The sequence below is a fragment of the Talaromyces stipitatus genome, genomic scaffold (assembly GCF_000003125.1).
Source record: "Talaromyces stipitatus ATCC 10500 scf_1105507295527 genomic scaffold, whole genome shotgun sequence".
NCBI classification, from domain to species: domain Eukaryota; kingdom Fungi; phylum Ascomycota; class Eurotiomycetes; order Eurotiales; family Trichocomaceae; genus Talaromyces; species Talaromyces stipitatus.
Genome location: NW_002990114.1, coordinates 2,397,364 through 2,411,591, shown reverse-complemented (window position 1 = coordinate 2,411,591; position 14,228 = coordinate 2,397,364). Strand labels below are relative to the sequence as shown.

Below are 14,228 nucleotides of genomic sequence, written 5' to 3'. Positions count from 1 at the left end.
GTCTAGGTTTTCGGATGGGACTTGTATATATTGTTACCTGGTATAACTACGGCGTTGAACGCGAAGGTTAGGGTTCCGGGAAATAGCTTGCGGAGAAGAACATCCCATCAAGAAGAACAGCAACAGAAACTCCAACATTTTCAACACCCTAACAAAATATCAAGAGAAAATATGGCACCCCCTCAGCTTTTAGTAGGCAAAGTATGCGGTATAACGGGTGGTCTGACTGGTATCGGCAGGGTACATCCCCTTCCCACTCTCTGTTTCAGGATTGAGCTGACAACAACCAGGAAATAGCACTAGACTACCTTCGACACGGCGCAAAAGTTGCCGTTAACCATCTCGGTGGGCCGAATGATGAGTCGTTGGTTAAATCATTCCATAAAGATGCAGAGGCCGTGATACGTGAGCTCAATCACAGCTCAATAGACGGAACGAGACAGTTCATCACCGTGGCCGGCGATATCTCTAAACCTGAGACAGGGGCGGATTTCGTGGCCAAGATTGTTGAAGCATTTGAGCGGTTGGATGTGTTCATTAGTAATGCTGGCGTCTGCCAATTTGCTGAATTCTTAGAGTACCTCGTCCTTTCCCACCTCCCGAATTAGAACAGAGATGCATACTAACGCAACAAAGAATTGAACCCTCCCTCCTCTCCCAAACAGTAAACATCAACCTCTGCGGGGCATTCTACGCAACACAAGCCGCAGGCCGCCAAATGGCTCTTCACCAATCCCCTTCTGGCGGCTCAATAATCGGCATAAGTTCCATCTCAGCTCTGGTAGGGGGTGGTCAACAATGCCACTACTGTCCCACCAAAGCCGGCGTTTTATCACTCATGCAGTCCACCGCAGTTGCATTGGGGAAGTATAATATCAGATGTAATGCGTTATTGCCGGGGACGATTAGGACGCAGTTGAATGATGAGGATATGAGTGATGAGAAGAAGAGAACGTATATGGAAGGGAGGATACCGCTGGGTAGATTGGGACAACCGAGGGATTTAGCGGGACCGGCGGTGTTTTTGGCTTCGGATGAGCTGAGTGGTTATGTCGTAAGCTTTTCTCCTTCTTTGCTTCTGCTCGGTGTTGCTTTGAAAGAGGTAGATGGGTTAACTTGGCTTAGACTGGTGCACAGATATTGGTTGACGGCGGTTTGTTTGTGAATCTACAATAAGCAAGATTGATACCGCGCCAGCTAATCCTGTCTATATTAATATATGCTGTATGCTATTGGCACATGGCCCGGAGTTTAGACTCACCAAAGGATAAAATGGGACAGGTTTGATACTCGTCCACAAAGAAGTATCATCGACTATAAACGGTGATCTTCAATGGATTCATGGACATATATGAAACGCCTTCTTTCATAAGATGATAATTCACTATATACTTGGTTATGCATTCGCCACACCATATCTCGCTTAGTCTGTAATCAAATTTCCAAGTATCTCCATGGCGATAAAATTCCTCCAACAACCAAAATGAGCCGCCCTGGCGTTTGCAGAGTTGAAGTCTAGGCATAATTCGATCATCCTCATCACAAAGAGGCCTTGATCCTGGTAGTGTTTCAGAAAAGTATTCCTCGTCAAGGTACATGCCACCTTCCTGCAGCATGGAACGAAGACAATGATATGATTTTATATTTGAATTTCCCTTACCAAGGCTCTATAAATAGCCTCCATTCATCCAAGAATGAATAAGAGGGGAAACGGTGTCTTTGGCAGGACAGGGACCGCGAAAACTCATCAGTAGATTCTATCTTGTAAGGTCGATCCTCACATAGGCTCAAAGAGAAAAGTAAGTTCGGAGAGTATCAGGACGCCAATAAGACTGCTCTAGAATATGTGCGGTTGAACTATCGGACGTGATAAAACCATCAAGATTGGGTAGGAATAGAAAATAAAAGTAAAGGGATAATGATGTCGGAGTTTCACCAATATTTATACGGTGAATGTCTACTCCTCTATCCATAAGATGATGCAGGATGTCTGTGCTAATATGAGGTACTCTAACCACCTCAAAGGCGAGATGTTCCCAACCCTCAAATGGCTTTTCTGGAGGGATTTCAGAACGACGATCGAAATCGAAGAGCAACTGGAGGCTCTTAACATCTGACGACCGTATCGAGATGTAGATGCCCCATTTCATGCTTCTAGCACTATGTCCGCCGAGAATCGGCTCCGTTTGATACTTTCGGGGAAAGAAAGAAACGACACCGTACCTAGCAACGTGTATCTCCGGGATCCCTCCGTCGGAAGATCTGTGGCGTGAAGATAACACTTTCAAAAATATCCTATCCATGAGAGTTAGGTTCAGATAAATTGATACAATCTTCGAACAAATGTAGCATCTCCAGAGCTCCACGTTCCAGGTTATTAAAGTAGCGGGTGTTCTGCACATGCATTAGGCCAAACCAAGAACGATGACAAGACATTTACTTACGAGTTCCCATAATACAAGCTTGCCGCATTATCTGCGCCTTGCATTATAAGGAACTTGACCAAGTCAAAATGGCTGTTCCTCATGGCATACTGGATTAGTTGGAAAGCATTAGCTTATTCGTTCTAGTAAAGAACATAGCATGACGAGCTTCTATAAGAGTTTCCAGCTGATATTAAAATGAGATCCATCATGAATAAGTGAGATAGCACATACATGTAAGGATGCCCACCGGCAACTGTCAACATCTAGAACGGAGGCAGAGGAGACGGGCAGCATCCACGTCACCAAGACGGCAAAATTTGAATATAAGTGCATCGTCTGGCACTGAACGAACTGTGAGTATGTTGTACTTCCATCCGGTTCGAGAATTAGTAGTGATAGCCTCTAATCCGTGTTTGAATCCGATCGTGATGAGCCAAGACGCAGGATGGAAAATAAACGATGTCGTGGTTGCGTATTGCGTACAGCTCTCACCACCTGGTACCGTCCTTATGGTCTGTCTCTGGATTAGTGTCCGACAAATTATTTTGCCAAGTCCGGTACAGCACATCGATTCATGGAAAGATTCTACATCTTGGGAAATTCGGAACGTTCGCTGGTTGCTTTTCGCTGCCTCAGTAACACCCGATATCAAGACGCTTCCGGCCAAAGGGCTTGTAATATTATCCTTGATTCGACGCAGCTCCTCTTGGAGAGCATTCAAATGGTGTTTCATGTCATCGATATCAGAGGCTACCGATGTGAAATTCCACCGATAGTCACTCTGACCCTCGACAGACGCATAAACAGAAGTCATTTGAAGTCGCTGTAAAGTAGATCTTCCGGTTCCAACGAGCAAAAGTGTATTCCTTTAAAAATTTGTTGATAGAATCTCGAGAAAGGCTTTGCAACAGGCTGTAGCAGTTGCCGCGGCATACTCCTGCATCATTTTATTCTTGTGGCTGTCCGCATAGTCGCTGACTCCCTTTATGATGAGACAACCTAGGCTGTCGCATACCCCTGCCTCTTCCATTTCAAAGCGAACGAGTTTTGCGCTTTTTGCTAGCTCATCACGATGCTTTTCTGACTTCATCACAGTATCCCCAGAGCTAGAGCACGGGGAGAAGCATTTCTTGAAGCAAAACGGTTACGCTTCACCAGCACCCCATTGCGGCCAAGCTTGTTGCAATCGCTTTCAAGTGCCTCGTCGCAGACAGGATCCTGGGAAGACTCACAAACATTGCAAACGCAACTCTTTTCGGGACTTGGAATGTGATGTTTATGTCGATGGCTTGCTTCATATAGTATGTCGTGTTCGGCACCTGGATAATCCCATCTTTGATTTGGTTGTCGAAAATCTGCAAGGTAATCTGATAGCTTCTGCTGGAACTTGTTCTGTAATCGAGATGTTCTCAGGGCAGATAGAAGCGTGCGAATACGTCGGTCTCGACCAATAGTGTCTATAACTCCTCCCTTGGGTTGAAACCTGTCGGGATATCGCTTCCCGAGATCATATTCGACGATGCTGGGACTGATGATAAGGTCCCCTAATATAATCTCTGCCTCTCTCGTATCTCCTGTTTTTCCCGAAGGGTAGGGCAACCCCCCCGCAAATACCAACCAGTAGCGTCAGGTATACATTCGTGAAAGTAATTTATTTGTAGACTCGATGCGACACTAGCAGCGCTTCGTTTTCCCATTTCTAGCAAACATGCGAGCACCACGTTATGTTGGCAAATTCTACCAGCCCGAAAAAAGTTGCCGTCTCTGTGTTCCTTTTCAAACGTTGCGTAGTCATAGTGTTCGTCAAATAGAGCCTCTACGGCATCGAATTCAACGGGCAAAACGCGTATAATAGCGATTTCGAAGTCGCCATACAACTTTGGTATCATCTCGTATCACTTTAATGCATTATTAAAAGAAGATGGACAGATAGATGCAATCATAAGAGTTTCAAGATCGAGCTTGAGAGATGAAAGACGATCGTTTAGTTCAGCTGCATCAAATGCTAGGAGCCATGCTCTGCATCGTCTCACATGACTGTCTCGAGTACACGTATTTACCGCATTACCACAAAGTGAGGCTACACGTGCATATATCTGACGCTGGTCATACACGTAAATACCAATCACCATAGTGGAAGTGTAAGTGACAAGGCTGAGAACTCGAGGCTGTGAAGCATTGCATACATGACCAAAGGCAGAATCACAGCAATTCGAGATTTTTTCAAAGCATCCTCAGAAAAGGATTGGAACTTTCTGGTTCAGTTCAGGAGAGTTTGCAGGTCGAGAACGATTCTCCTTGTCATATAACTTTGAGGATGCAGTCTGATTAAAGAAAGTAGTTCCATATGGCGCTAAACTTATTTAAGGGATAGTATATAATGAACTCGCTTTATATAGCGAACCGACCACCAATCTTTAGCTAAAAGCCATAATTCGTTAAAGGAGCTTCGAGGAGAGAAAAGAGGCTACCGCACATCTCATTTACGAATAGCCTACATACGTACATACATATCTCATGCCATCCAAAGAAACAAACATGAGTAAAAAGGAAAGAAAAGTAAAGAAGAGCAAAAGTGACAAGAAGAGAACACAAAACAAGAACGAAAGCAAACGCAATCAATTAAAAAGAAAGGAAGAGATAAAGGGATATATGTATACAAGAAATATATCACACTGTCCAAAAGAAGAGCATAATCGGAAACAAGATCAAGCGAAATCTTCCATCGGCTTGTCTTCTAGCGTGACGCCTTTTAATTCGCCGTCGGCGACGAGACTTGTCCGTTTAGTGATGTCGCTTGGGGGATGGCTACCGCCCGCACGACGAACATGTCGGCCGCGAGTCAAGGAGTCTCGTTTCTCGATAGGTGCCACACTAGCCGTGGGTGTGGGCGAACCTTCTGAGCTATTGATATTGTTGGTCTGTTCTTCGCTGGCGTCATCAGCAGCTTCTGGAACAGGGACAGGATCAGAGAAATCAGTAATAGTGGCCGAGACTTCTGCCGGCTTTTCGTTATGCTCTTCCGCTGCGCCATTAGGAACGTCCTTTTCTTCGGCAGGTTTAGATTCCGTGGCGACGTGTAGATCGGTTGATGATGGAACATCGAGACTTTGACGTGGGTTTCGACGCTCTGATCCATGTGGACTACCGACGTTGATAGGGAAGCGGCCTGATCCCTGTGATCCGTCAGTGGATCGGTCACGGCGGTGTCGAGCACCGGGAGCTGGGCTGGTGGCTCGACTGCGGCTAGCGATTGCACGGTTTCGAGCCTCGACGGCAGCTCTTCGGTTGCTTTCGTCGGTGCTGATTGCGCGTGGACGAGCAGAACCAGCACCGGCTCCTAGAGTACTGCTAGCGCTGGATTGGCGCTTGAGCTCACCAAAGATAGCGTCCTTGTGATCGAACAGGTCGCGTATCAAGCGATAGCTGTGGCGTTCATTGAGAGTCAGGGTATTCTCGAGGCGAGGTCGAAGAATGCATGGTGCCAGTGTTTGAGCCAAAGCAGCGATATATGTCTCATCAGCCGAGGTCAGGTCGATTAACCGTGTGAAGTGAGTCATGAGAGCATCAAGCGTAGCTATATTGTTAAGTCGGAGCTGGCCAAGTGTGCTTTGTAACACTTTGATTCTGCCTTCTTCAGAAGTTTCGTTGGCCGTGGCGGAATATATTGTTTTGACGATTTCGTAAACTTGCGATGAAACAAGGGAATCTATTCACGTTAGTTAGCTCTTGCTTCCTCTCCGCCAGGGAGAAAGGCCTACCAGGAAGTTCAAGGAGGTATAACTTTAGAACGCTAGCAACAATGGGTATCTCATATTTTTCAAGAATTGCACGATGGTCTCCGGCGCTGTTATTCAGAGCCTGTCGGAGATGGTGGGTGGCTGCAAGAGGAACGTCATGCAACCAGATGGCTCGTCGTGCGTCGTCGCCTTCAAGATCAGGGTAGTCTATAAACGTTAGCAAGATCCAAAGCTTTCAATTATAGCTCACGCTACTTACGGTTGTCGAGGAATGTCAGTATATTGGTTACAATAACAGGGACTCGCTTCCGATCAGCTCTAGCCCTGGCCTCCAAGTCGACACCGAATACTTGATCTAGGGTATTGCTTAATGGAAATGAACAAACGTGTATACTTAGAAGACTTACCTCCCACAGAACCATAATAGTTCTCATAGGGCTGCACCTTCGGAGCAAATCCTCCTGTACGGTAATTCTCAAGCAAGTACCTCAAATCCCCTAACGGTTGAATGGTCTCTTGGTACAACATCATGTGGTCCACCGTGCTCTGCAAACCCGGAATAACATTGCTGATGGCACCAGAGAAATCCAGTACCACAGACTTGATTGCTTTCAGACGATCAAGTTCGCATCGCTCCATGAACCGCAAGTGATCAATAATCTCCTCTTCAAGAATGCACCGTATCTGATCCAGCTTGATGACAGCAGTTTTGTAGCGCTCGTCTGTTTCACGAGCCTCGCGATGAAGCTTTTCAGCAGGGGTTTCGTCCGGATACGGGTTGTTCAGAGGATTCCAACCAGAGAGCATTTCCGAAACACTTGACATCGTCGGCGATCCAGCCGCTTCATCATTAGACATAAGCGATGTCATGCGGAGTAAAGGTTTCTTGTTTTCCGGCATTCCAGTGAGCTGGAAAACCTTCGATCTCCATTGGTAGTTCATACGGCTGCTGTTGGCAAATGTGCTTCCCATATTTCCGATCAAACGCAAGAATCCAAGATCCACCATATCCTGACCAATCCGCTCAGCGTGACTGATACTAGAAGCCTCCATTTTCTGCTGCAAGTACTCGACTATATCGGCACCCGTCGAGGTGTTCTGGTACGTGCCGAGGATTGGCACTTTGACTTCTCCAATCTTGATTGTATTGAGCATATCGGTCAAGATCTTCTTAATTTCATCGATGCTGTAAGACTTGTCGCCCAAATCGAAAATTTCAGGTTCATCCGACTCCTGTGGATCCGTCAAGACGATTTTAGGTGCTGGCGGTTTGCCTTTGGGACTAGTAGCCTCGGGGCTCTGGAAAGCAAGCTTATTTTCCTCCTCCAGGTCCTCGACAAGACGGCACTTGTTGAAGTATTGACTGCGCAGCTTCTTCACCAGTTCCGTCTGTTTCATGTGATCCTTGATACGCGCTTGTAGATCATCGTGCGAGCTCTGGACTCGAGCGGCGTGCTGATCGCACCAGCGACTAAAAGGATTGACGACGAGTTCGCGAATGTTGGATGCGATTTTTTGGTGATTTTTGGACGCTTCGATCATTTCGCCGCGAATTCCATCGTAAGCCTACACATACACCAACGTCAGCTCTAGATTCAAACATCCCGCTTCATGTCTCGGTGATAACCTACCTTCCTCACACTAGCTCCCTCATCTTTCGAAAAGCCAGTAGTTATCCGATCCACAGCAGGAGTGATATCTCCCAGCCGTGTACTATACGCCTCTTCAGCATCGGCTCGCAGATTCGCAAGTATCAGGATCTGTCTGTTCTCGGCAATGCCCTGTTGAAGCTTCGAATACAAAATACCCAAGCCAGAGGCATAGTCAGGCGTCCAGAACGAGTCTGCGAAGCCTGGCATTTTGAACGGTTGGCGTGCCGAGTTAGCCGCTGATTGCTAATTTGAATACTGTTCGAAATCCTAATGGAGGCGATAACACTGGGAAAACGAGATACGGCGAACGAGTTGTGATCAAGCACTTGTTGCACGGGTATTCTGGCCTTTGGCGATCCCAACTGGCTGAACAAAAGAAACGGAACAAGTAGAAGACTCGCAAAATCAACAAAGAGAATGAATGACGCTGCGCTCAGGATAGACGCAGATGCATATGTTCAGGAAAACAGTCGTGTTGTTTTTATTTTGTTGTGCCAGCTGAAGCTGAACTTAACGGTCTTTGCCTAGCAACTTGACTGAGTGGTACGTACAAAGACTAACTAGCCCAAGGAACACAGAACTGTTTAGCTTCAAGTCAGCTGATTGGTGCTACGTCAAAGGCTTGGTCTCAGATCAAGATTACCTAATGCCGCTGTCAGCGAATGCTGATTGGTTGAAACGGGACCGACCCACGTGGAAGGGCTATTATTAGACTCTCGACGGAAGTTATTCTACATGGTCATTAATTCGGTTACTTTGCTTGACAAATGCTGAACTCGAAAGGTGTTGGTTTAGATAGTGGGAAGTTAAACTAACAACGATGCTCATTTAACATTATATTTATAGCAGAGACCGACAATGTAGTCTAACATCGCGATGCTGAGCCGAGGGGAATACACGTCTAACAGAACAAATGCCAAACCTTCTTCCATACGGGCCATTGGGCCTGCTCGGCACGCTCTTCGTCGATCAAGTGCCGGATATCCAGATCACGGCGGCCCGTGTTCAAATCCATCTGATGAGCCTTGATGAACGGAGTGCGGTACCAAAGCTTATAAGGGATATAGAAGGCAATGACAATGGGAGCTGCAAGATATGCAGAGAACCAGCTCTTCGTGAGTTCAGCCGCACTCATATCTGCGTAACCGACAGGGGCAAATCCAACCCAGAACTGAGCGACAAGGACAAGAACATTGAAAGCAAAGCCCACCCAAGATCCATAGACGCCAACCTGCGACTTGAAAGGCAGTTCATCGAGAGAGTGGCCCTGGGCTTTCCAACCTGATCGGAAGCGAATATGAGCCAAGCAAATGGAGCCCCAGGTGAAAATGGATGAGAGACCAGAGATGGCCAGCATCCATGAGAAGGCTTCACCTTCCTTGTCCGAAGCGGCAAGGAAAGCTAAGAAGCCGAGAAGGGAGGCAACAATAATGGCAAAGATGGGACGGCCTTGGCGATCAATGTACGCCAAGAATCTTGGCGCTTGTCCTTGCTCGGCAAGAGCAGCAAGTGTACGGGAGGATCCGTAGACGGAAGAGTTACCGACAGACAAGACGGCAATCATGATAACGACGTTCATAACTGAAGGGAGACCGCTGATACCGGCGTTTTGGATAGCAATGACGAAAGGAGATGCCTTTGCATCAGCAGAAGAGGTTCCACTCAAAAGACGGGGTTCGTTGTAAGGAACCAACATTCCGACGATGGTTAGAGCCACAATGTAGAAGAGGGCGATACGCCAAAAGACTTGCTTGATAGCGCCGGGGAGAGATTTACGGGGATTCGCGGTCTCAGCAGCAGCCAGACCCACCAGCTCAGTACCAGCGAAGGCAAAAGCGGCATTGACAAAGACACTGCAGAGACCCTTGAATCCATTGTGGAAGGCACCTGGATCATACCAGTAGTGCGCACCAATGTAACCGCCTTGAGGAGCGCCGCCACAGTTGATGACGATGCCAAGGATGCTGTGGAGGAGCGTCGTCGTTAGCACAAGATAACAGTTGGAGCCAATGCGGGCAAGATAAGAGAATACTCACATAAAGCCGATGACAGCAATGACCTTGATAATAGCGAACACGAATTCAGCCTCCCCATACCCCCGGACACCGAAAAAGTTGATGACGATGATCAGGACCAAGAAAATCGACACCCAGGCAGCAGGAGAGATACTAGTGTTCCAGAACGAAATGGTAATTGATGCAGCGACAATTTCCAGGGGTAACACAACGAGCCATTGCAGGGCGTAGTTCCACCCCATAGCAAAACCCCAGGCCGGGTCGAGGAAGCGGGTCGAGTAAGCAGCAAAGGAACCGGCGACGGGGAACAGAACGGCCATTTCTCCCAGGGCATGAACGGTGCAATACAACATAGCACCAATCAGGATGTAGGCAATGACCACAGACGCCGGCCCTCCGGCGGCCAGCACGGACCCAGATGCGACAAACAGACCAGTACCTGAGATCAGATCAGATCAGATTAGCTACGTATCATGTCATCAGTAGACGGGATTTGCTTGCTTACCGATGGAACCACCAATGGCGATCATCTGCAGATGACGGCCCTTGAGCCGACGCTGCAGGGGCGAATTGGCGGTGTTCTGCGCGGCTGTTTCGAGATCAAAGACATTGCCATCGGCGCCAACCTGGCCTGTTTTGGTGACATGGGCATTGGGATCGCGCTTGAAACTGTCGATGAACCGCTGGCGGAAGCTGCCAGCGGGTTGAGTTTCACCGTAGGACGGTGCCTCCTCAGACGACGAGATAGTGTGGCCGCCACCGACCTCCTTGGATTCGTATGATTTGTCCATGGTGGGAGCAATAGATAAGGAAATGAGGCTTGAAGAGTCCGGTAGTGCTCTGCCGAAACCTAGTGTAGTAGTGTTGTTCAGCAGCCACTGACAACGGCGTACTGCGCACAGTGGCGTCTTTTTATCTCCTGTAGTCTCAGACACACGTTCAACGGCCTTATCAGTCGACGGCTGGATGGGTGCGGTCACTGCAAGGAGGAGCAGATGAAGAAGAGAGAAAAGAGAAGAATGGAGGTGGCTTGTCTTATTAGTACTGAGATTAAATTCCCAACGTGTAAAAAGGGCAAGAGCGATCGGCCGGCCACTGACAGTCGCGGCAGGTGGCAGACAAGGCACACTCCTTCTCTCATATACTTTTTGCTCTCGTCACCCGGTTACGGAGGACGCCGTACAGAGTTCGGGATTAGTCTGGAGTAGGCTGCTCCACTTGTACTGATTATGGTTATTGCTCTGGTGGAGAATCCTATCTATTACATACACAGACATAGCCGGCGCGTGGTACGTACAGTACCTGTACGTACGTAGAGGACGTATAACAACTAATCAGTGTCCAGTACGAAACTAAAATCTTGGGTGGCAGCTGCGCGTGATTGGGTGCCGGAGACACGCTGTTTCCGGCAGGTGGTCTGCTATGCCAATGAGGCTCTGGCCAGTGTCAGCACAGCCTGGCCACTTGGCGGACAGCCAATGTAGAGATGCTCCGGAGATGCTTCCAAAAAGTTCTTTTCCAAGCCTTCGTTCTTGCTTGCGTACGTGAGTGGAAGAGATCAAGCTGATAAGGAGACTGGATTAACATTCTTGCCAAGCCGCCGAAGCATCGTCCGCCTCCACTTTCTTCCTCCCGTCTCATGAGATCGGACGGTTCTTATCAGACTACGTATCCATACAAGATGGGGTTCATGATGCATACAGGGATTGCTGAGACTTGCCCCATAGATAAAGGCGAGCAAAAATCCCTCTCATGACAGCAAAGAAACTGTCAAGTTTCTTCTCCCTTGGAAAGAAACAGCACTCTTCCGTTGATGCGGACTGGATCCATTGCTTAACCTAGGCACAAAAGACACGGCAATCCCGAAGAAAACATGGCTGGGGTGGCTGACTCCTTGGCCTATCATTTGCCCTCCCGTGTAATTTCCCGAACCTCCAGAAACCCTCCAGAACCTTTGTGATCACTGATCTGACGGGGTGGCAACGCATTTGTTTAATCTTTTTTTCCGTGTTCCCAGAGAGAAGATGAGGACTCGGATCTCGCCAAGTGCTTGGACCTGTCCATTGCTGGCGGGAATTTTGTATCGTCAAGGCTCAACTGGTGATGTGCCTCTTCGTATCATGCAAAGGATATAGACGGAATGAATGAACACGAGCTGGCGCTGATTCATGTAGACTGCTAGCTTGAGCTGAGGTTACTTCGTCTGCTTCGAATGTATGGGGTAAAAAAGTCTACTGATAAGGGTGGATGCCTTAGTTCAGCCTGAACCGGGGGCGGGCAGCCAATAAGAGCGCACGGAGTCCCTTAATTGAGTTGCCATTACTTTGTCTCGTGACTAAAACAGTAAAACAACGCAGATCGTATCGGGCAATACTAGCGGTAATCTATCATGGGTCCAACCGCCTTCGATGCGACGTTGCTAAGCCCTTTTCGGAATATAAAAGCAGGTCGATCAGGATATCTGTGCCAAGAGCCCAGGCATCCAGGCAGCTTCAATGTGAGATGTTGGTGGTACGGACATGGGGTAGGTACGGAGTACAGCTTATCCCTTCGAGCACTGATAAGACCTGGTCCACAGTGGAGATATCACTCTCCGCGCTTCAGTTCTTGCGACTTGGCGTGTTGGCGAAGATGGACTTGCTAATTGCACAGGCTAACGCCATCCCAATCACTGGCAATCGTCAAACCTATTCGCACACGAAAGTCTGTTGCTGCACTATCCGGGCAGTTCGAGAAGGAAAACGAAGATCGCTTTCCGGGAATCAAGGTTGATATGATGTCTGAACGCCGGGAATTCGCACCCAGCAATTGGAGCAATTGGAGCAATTCCAAGCAATTCAATGTCTGCCAAGGCAGTCATTTCTCTCCGCGTATCTAGGTAGGTTTACTGAGGAATCCTTTTCCTCCTTCAGGGACAACGCAGAGTACATCATCCCGGACTTGCGTACCTGAGCTACCCCAAGTCACCGAGAAATCTACGATCTAGATATAACACCTGTCAAATATACTTCATGCAGCTAGCATACATAGCTCAAGTCGCACAACGTGGCCTGTCGATCCCGTCTGGTACCGAATCTTTCTGACGCCTTGCTTATCGTCTTCTAGAAGCCTTCTGTATCTGGCTCTGGCTTATCTCGTGCATTGTATCTTCGATAAGGGCGGCGTAACCGGCAGATACAGGCCGAACGGAAATTTAACAGCGATGGGTTCAATTGGATTGATCCGAACGTACATTCGATAGGTGGCTTGGGGATGGCTGCAGGGATTGATCCTTTGAATAGACGATAGATAACGATGTGAGAGATGATAAGACGATATACCCCTAGTCTAAACTAGGTATGGTGAGCCTTGCGCAATGAACGTGTGGAGAGATAGCACTGGCAGTTGCAGAAGTGTCGAAGACGTATCATTCACTTTTGATCATTAAGGAATTAGCTAAGTAGCTTGACATATGTATGATATTCATAAAATGTCCTTTGCTCTCTGTCTATGAGCTAGAGACCGGCCCTTCACCGCCCGGAATCAACTATTGACGTAAAACTCGTCAGCGTCTCTTTCCTCGGATACGGTGTTGGCAGAAGACTCACCATGCAAACATTGTTACCGTTCAGTAAGATCTTGGGAAGCTTTTCTTGGTTTCCGGCATAATCACTGTAGTGGCTTGAAGTTAAGAGACAAATATTGACAGCAGTCTGCTTTATTCATAAGAACATACAACTCGGTCACGTCTTCCAAAACCATATCTATCATTTGTTAGCACGCTCAAACGACAAAGCGTAGATTTCGAAGGTATACATACTGACGTAATCATCGAAGCCGAGAAGAGTGCCTGAAAACTCTGCAAATGATAATCAGCACAAAGCTGTCCTCGCGTGGTCTTGCAGCGCTTGAAGCAGACAGACAGACTCATCATACCTTTGTCGCCTTTCATGACCACCCAGATCTTGGAGCCGACACATTTATCAATTAATTCTTGTTTGAGATCGTCAGTAATCAAGACAATGAACCATTTGGCACGATGCGTAAATCTGCCCTTACCGAGGGGTAACAGTTGCGAAGCCATTGTGTATCGAGGTATTTATAGCAAGTCGTGCCAAAGGAAAGCGGGAGAGCAGACAATGATATCAAAGTATCCGTGTTTGATGACAGGCTCCAAATAAGAGATGTTCAAAAGAGCGTCGTTCGTGAATATTGTCTAATGCGAGACAGCAACTCTCGAAGGCATGCAGGTCGGGACTAGATTTGATGCTCTGCTTCGTACTAGCCATTTAAGGACTAGTGCCCATCTACCCCATAAATTCAAATTGGCATAAACCTTTTAGATGCTCTTTAACTTCCCCCCTCAACAACTTCGTTCCGATGATTTACACCATGTTTTTACCAACCTTTTCGACA

At 47.6% G+C, this 14,228-nt stretch overlaps 4 protein-coding genes and 1 pseudogene across 4 annotated transcripts, besides 1 other annotated feature; 1 reads left to right on the top strand and 4 right to left on the bottom strand.

Moving 5' to 3' along the window:
* Positions 1-171: 171 nt before the first annotated feature.
* TSTA_089350 (alcohol dehydrogenase) lies at positions 172-1,176 on the top strand (the record flags this gene model as incomplete). The annotated part of the gene is made up of 4 exons (XM_002478616.1): positions 172-240; positions 291-577; positions 637-1,054; positions 1,126-1,176. The coding sequence occupies 4 exons, from the start codon at positions 172-174 to the stop codon at positions 1,174-1,176; spliced, it is 825 nt and encodes a 274-aa protein (XP_002478661.1).
* A 2,188-nt stretch (positions 1,177-3,364) lies between these two features.
* On the bottom strand, positions 3,365-4,315 carry TSTA_089340 (annotated as a pseudogene).
* A 637-nt stretch (positions 4,316-4,952) lies between these two features.
* Positions 4,953-5,070: a sequence feature (T-rich).
* A 64-nt stretch (positions 5,071-5,134) lies between these two features.
* On the bottom strand, positions 5,135-8,025 carry TSTA_089330 (RhoGAP and Fes/CIP4 domain protein; the record flags this gene model as incomplete). Its single annotated transcript, XM_002478615.1, has 5 exons — positions 5,135-6,135; positions 6,188-6,373; positions 6,426-6,521; positions 6,574-7,732; positions 7,798-8,025. The coding sequence occupies 5 exons, from the start codon at positions 8,023-8,025 to the stop codon at positions 5,135-5,137; spliced, it is 2,670 nt and encodes an 889-aa protein (XP_002478660.1).
* A 694-nt stretch (positions 8,026-8,719) lies between these two features.
* On the bottom strand, positions 8,720-10,624 carry TSTA_089320 (amino acid permease (Gap1), putative; the record flags this gene model as incomplete). Its single annotated transcript, XM_002478614.1, has 3 exons — positions 8,720-9,782; positions 9,855-10,272; positions 10,339-10,624. 3 exons carry the CDS (start codon positions 10,622-10,624, stop codon positions 8,720-8,722), a joined length of 1,767 nt encoding a protein of 588 aa, XP_002478659.1.
* A 2,696-nt stretch (positions 10,625-13,320) lies between these two features.
* Positions 13,321-13,896, bottom strand: TSTA_089310 (small nuclear ribonucleoprotein (LSM5), putative; the record flags this gene model as incomplete). The annotated part of the gene is made up of 5 exons (XM_002478613.1): positions 13,321-13,359; positions 13,421-13,484; positions 13,549-13,576; positions 13,633-13,671; positions 13,749-13,896. 5 exons carry the CDS (start codon positions 13,894-13,896, stop codon positions 13,321-13,323), a joined length of 318 nt encoding a protein of 105 aa, XP_002478658.1.
* Positions 13,897-14,228: the final 332 nt, after the last annotated feature.